General features: G+C 40.2%; 1 protein-coding gene across 1 annotated transcript in view; it reads left to right on the top strand.

The window, feature by feature from the left end:
- PIWIL2 (piwi-like RNA-mediated gene silencing 2) overlaps nucleotides 1-4,572 on the top strand; it is a 55,199-nt gene extending 50,627 nt beyond the window's left edge. The window contains 3 exon segments of the mRNA XM_006778291.2: nucleotides 2,211-2,464; nucleotides 3,225-3,332; nucleotides 4,132-4,572. Coding sequence (XP_006778354.1) covers nucleotides 2,211-2,464; nucleotides 3,225-3,332; nucleotides 4,132-4,288 — 519 coding nt within the window. The 3' untranslated portion in view covers nucleotides 4,289-4,572.
- The last annotated feature ends 978 nt before the right edge of the window (nucleotides 4,573-5,550 follow it).

The following is a 5,550-nucleotide window of genomic DNA, read 5'->3' as shown; positions in this document are numbered from 1 at the left end:
GATTTATTTGTCTTCTATAATTGAAACTTTGTTGCCTTTAGCAGAGGCCACAGCTGGCCAGGGCAGGCAGGAAGCTTGGCTTCCTCCATCGCCAGGGCAACTGAGCCTTCTGCTTGCTCCAGCTCCGTGACTGCCGGCCGCCATCTTGGTTGGGTTAATTTGCATATAGTCACCCTGATTAGCTGGTGGGTGTGGTTTGGGGCATGGTGAAAGTACGGTCAATTTGCATGTTTCTCTTTTACTAGATTAGATTTTACTTTATTTCTCTTAACAACCCCAAGAAGAAGGTAGTCATTTATCTCCATTTTTCAACTAAGGAAACACATAGCTGAACAGCAGTAAAGTCAGACTCAGTCCCAAGTCAACTGGCCCCAGATCCAGTGTACTTCCTGTCTCTCTCCTCATCTGTGACATAAGGGCTTTTTCTAGATCTAAGTGCCTGTGATAGCCACCTATTAACACAGTGTCTCAGGGGTTTTTGGGAAGTCACAGAAATGTGCTAACTTTCACATAATTGGTAAGATCATGGGGAGTCTCAGAGGAATCGTGAGAAGGTTGAGCATCACGGTGGGAAATAGACAGGAGCCAGGTAGCTCCTAGAGTTCCAGAAGCAAGGACCTGAAGAGGCATTGCCATGGAAGGAGCAAGTGATTTTCAGTCTCTACTCAAGACTCAGAGCAAGGGAGGAGTATTCTTTTGGCATGGCTTGAATCCTCTCTGTGTCCTTTGGTTAGTGCAGTGACATTTTGGGTTATAACTGGGGAGATTGCTACTGGCATCTAGTGGGTAGAGGCCAGGAATGCTGCTAAGTATCCTATATTGTCAGCCCTCAACAAGAAAGAATTAGCCAGTCCTACTTGTCAATAATGCTGAGAAGCCTGGATTTGATTAGGGGAAGGCACCTTGATTAATAGTCCCACCGACTGTCATATTGGAGGCAGAAGGAAACTAAATCCTCTTTCCCCAAAAGGTGGACTAGATGCTAGGTGGCCAAAAGCAGCACACACACAAAAAAGTGCTACAGACTGGGGCAGTAATTCCAGTCTTGGAATACGAAGATGAATTACATGTTTGTAAGTGTACTACTTGCGGTGGCTCAGTAAAAAAGAGCATTCATAAAATATTTGAAATCTGAATTTAGGCTCTAACAAGGTTCTAGGTGATTATGTTTAAAAGGGGTCATTGAAATTGTAAATTTTCATGTAGAGCAACCTATCAAGAATGTATAGTATGTACCTATTTAATTCAGTGATAATTTAGGGTTTTTTATTTATTTTTAAGTATATTTTTATTGATTTCAGAGAGAAAGGAAGAGGGAGAGATAAAAACATTAGTGATGAGAGAGAATCATTGATCGGCTGCCTCCTGTACTCCCCACACTGAGGACTGAGCCCACAACCCAGGCTGTGCCCTGATGGGAAATCGAACCATGACCTCCTGGTTCATAGGTCATTGCTCAACCACTGAGCCACACCTGCAGGGTGATAATTTAGGTTTTTGATGGGAATTGTGAACAAAATCCTACAATGAACCACACTCAGAATCAAACTGACACTTACTGACTGAATTAAACTACAGTACTTCTCAGAGAACTCGTAGTTTAAAATGGAACAGCCTGTTCTTTTGAACTGTTAAAGTCAGACATGACTAGAACATAATTATATTCTCTGAATGGAAAAAAAATTCTTCAAACTATTTAAGCCAGCATTTAATTTTATTTGGATCCATGGACAATTTACCATGACTTTTTGCTAATTACTTAGTTATAGTAAAACTGTTTCACATTATAACTGATTGTAGGGTGATATTTAGCAAAGGACCCTTTTGCTTGTTAGCAACTTTGGATGTTGCTGGTACATAAAAATGTGAGGATGGTGGATCTGTAGGATGTGTGGTCTATGTTGGAATTTCTCTAACAGCTCACCTTGTTCTTAGCCTAAACAGTAATTAGTGTAGTAGGAGATTGACTCAGCCCCAAATTTTCCTTCCTTCCTTCTAACGTTATTCACACTGAGTATGAGCCTTATGTATGTGTACTTGTTTTGTTTTTGTATTTTGTAATGCCTTTTCTGTACCAGACCTGTTTACTGCCCAGTCGAAGTGTAGAAATGACTGCTGCTTCTCCAGGCTGTGTGTACACTGAGCAAGCCTCTCTCTGCCTGGTCATTAGTCTCAGGGCTCCACACTCATCTCAGTAGGTGTCATTTCAGGTGAACCACTGTCTCCCAGAGAAGATTGTGGTGTACCGGGATGGGGTGTCTGACGGCCAGCTAAAGACAGTTGCCAATTATGAGATTCCTCAGCTGCAGAAGTGTTTTGAGGCTTTTGAGAATTATCAGCCCAAGATGGTGGTATTTGTAGTTCAGAAGAAAATCAGCACCAATCTGTACCTGGCTGCTACTGAGCACTTTGCAACTCCCTCCCCTGGGACTGTGGTGGATCATACAATCACAGCCTGTGAGTGGTAAGTGGACACAAAAATGACATTTCAGCAAGAATATGTTGCAGAAGTTGTCCATTCCCTGGGTATTGGAATAGGTAGGTTGCCTGGGAAGATGTGGAATGGAATCCTCAGATTTTACTGTTAAAAAAATAAAGATTTAATGGGGATGTAAAGTACAGCACAAGAAATGTATAATTTTATTATAGTAACAATGTATGGGGCCAGGTGGATACTGGAAATATCAGGGGGAACACTTTGTAAAGTATATGACTGTCTACTATGCTGTACATCTGAAACTAATACAAAATAATACTGAATGTAAACTGTAATTAGAAAAAAATGCTAAATACATGTTTCCATCTTTTAAAAAAATAAAGCTTTAAAAAAACTATTAGAAAAAAACAAACCAACAATAAAGTTTTTGCCTCTTAGGTATAAACTATTGAACATACATTCTTTTCTTAAGATCATGCATGCTTTGGGGAAAAGGGGGACATACCAGTATGTCATATTTTCAACAAAAAGATTTTTATTTTTATAAAAAAAGATCATGCATGGTTAATGTTCTGCACACAGAATGCTAGTTTCTACCATGATTCTTGAATAGGCTGTTGAGTCAGGAAACACAAGTTCTAATTATGGTTTGGTCCCTGTGTGTCCTTGAACCCGTTATTTGACCTCTAAGCTTTAGGTGCAGGAGCTACAAAGAGCTCCAAGATCTTTTCCATCTCTTTTTGGTCAAATCTAACCATATCATTGCTTTGTCTTTTTTCCTTACTAGGGTGGACTTCTACCTTCTTGCCCATCATGTCCGGCAGGGTTGTGGCATTCCTACACATTATGTGTGTGTTCTCAACACTGCAAACCTGAGCCCCGATCATATGCAGAGGTGAGCTGACCAGTAACTTACTCTTTCTCACTCTGACTGGCTAGCTAAGGTAAAGTCTTTGCCCAACCCCAGTAATATTTACCCCTTGAGTTTCTTCATGTCTTTCATGATAATGGTATCTTTTTGAGGAGTGGTTTGTAATCCTGTTGTTCATTAGATTTACTTGAAGAGCTTAAAAAATACTGATGCCTGGGCTTCACCCCTAAGCAGTCTGAGGCATTTATATCTTTTAAACTGCTCTTTGATGAGTAATGAGGTGCAGCTAATTGATATCCCAAATCCTTAAGCTCAGATTATATAAATATTTTGCTGGAGTACTTAAACTTCTGCAGCCAAAAAAAAACTACCCTTGTTTTTCTTGTTTTGATATAAAAACAGGGGCACCTAACGTGAGGAAATTCATCCATGTCCTCTTGACTTACAAATGGTGGAAATAGAAACAATTCCACTTAAAATAATGATTCCCAGCCCTGGCTGGGTAGTTCAGTTGGTTAGAACATTGTCCTAATACACCAAGGTTACAGGTTTGATCAGGGCACATAACAAGAATCAACCAATGAATGCATAAATAAATGGAACAGCAAATAGATGTATCTCTCTCTATAAAATCAACTTTAAAAATTCAGTTTAAAAACTGATTCCCAAAAGTTGGCTCATGTAAAAAAAAAATTTTAAAAAGATACATGATGTATTCCTTAGTTCCCCAGTTTGCTGTAAAGTATACACCCATAAGCACATAATCACATTCCAGAATGAAGGTGGAAAATAATAAGGATAATATTTTTTTCTTGGGCTGCAGGTTGACTTTCAAACTGTGCCACATGTACTGGAATTGGCCTGGTACCATCAGAGTTCCAGCTCCTTGCAAGTATGCCCACAAGCTAGCTTTCCTGTCAGGTCAAATCTTGCATCATGAACCAGCCATCCAGCTCTGCGAGAACCTGTTCTTCCTGTGACTGGACAACCAGGATATAAGCTGATTAGAGGAATTATTAGGCTTCAGAATTTGGCTGTGACTCATGTAGGATCAATAGACTGAAGGGATTTTTGTGTTGCTCTTTTCCCTTTCGCCCACCCAGTAGAATAAGATACCTTCTTCCCTGTTTTTTCCATTTTAAACCTGGTATTACCAAGAAGCAAGTTCCATTCTAAGTATCAGCTGGAAATTGCCATGTTGCCTTTGTAAAACAAATTGGGGTGATACTGCTACTGCGTCCATGGTTCTCAACCTTCCTAATGCCGCGACCCTTTAATACAGTTCTTCATGTTGTGGTGACCCCCAACCATGAAATTATTTTCGTTGCTACTTCATGACTGTAATTTTGCTACTGTTATGAATCGTAATGTAAATATCTGATATGCAGGATGTATTTTCAGGGGTCGCGACCCACAGGTTGAGAACCACTGGGCCTTAGATGGGGTGGGTGAATATGGGGGAATCTTAAAAAGCCTGCAAAGCCAACAGGAGCTATGGAAACTGCAGAAGTAGCAATTACACCAGAAGCTCTGCTTACTAAGCAGTTCCCATTTCTAGCACCTGAAGTGATAATGAGCAAAGTCATTGCAGGTTCCTTAAAGTAGAGTTACTTTACTTGGGCAAAACTGGGAAAGGTAATATAAAGGCCTGTGAGGCCAAGTTTTTCAAGATATTGCTACTGCTGGCAAGTGTGAAAGACACGTAGTAAACTAGCTGGTGGTATAGTCAGGCGCTTGCTGACCTAATCTCTGGGATTTGAGTTTATGAGACTACGACTTAAGCTGGCGTTGAAAGGGGTGGTTAGCTCTCGCTTGGCCTCCTGAGAGAGGCCAGATAAGTTTTTTCTGTATATTTCAGTTTTAGTAAGTTTCGTTTTTAAAATTAAGAACTCAAACAGGTGAAATTCAACATCCAGGAAGATTTGTGATGGGGTGTGAGTTTTTCTTGAACCTTTCTCCCTGCGGATATATGTTTGTGAATGGAATCACTCATTTTCCGTGCTCAGTAACCTTTTCCTGGCTGTTGGCTCATTTTGTTAGGAATTTTTGTGAATCTAGGTTAAGATTTCCAGAAGTTGGCTTTGGAAAACATGACACTTCTGCCAAAGTCCAGACATTTCAGTTTAGAAAGTTGTCACCATGCCTGAGGGTTTCAGTGTTTTGGGGAAGCTCTATTTTTTGTGTTTATCTTCCCCGTCTAAAAATTTTCCAGTCTCTTCAGTCTTATCTTGCTTTAACTGGG

Source organism: Myotis davidii, unplaced genomic scaffold, assembly GCF_000327345.1.
Source record: "Myotis davidii unplaced genomic scaffold, ASM32734v1 scaffold448, whole genome shotgun sequence".
Lineage (NCBI taxonomy): Eukaryota > Metazoa > Chordata > Mammalia > Chiroptera > Vespertilionidae > Myotis > Myotis davidii.
Note: the sequence above shows the minus strand (reverse complement) of the source record. Positions and strands in the feature narration are given on the sequence as shown.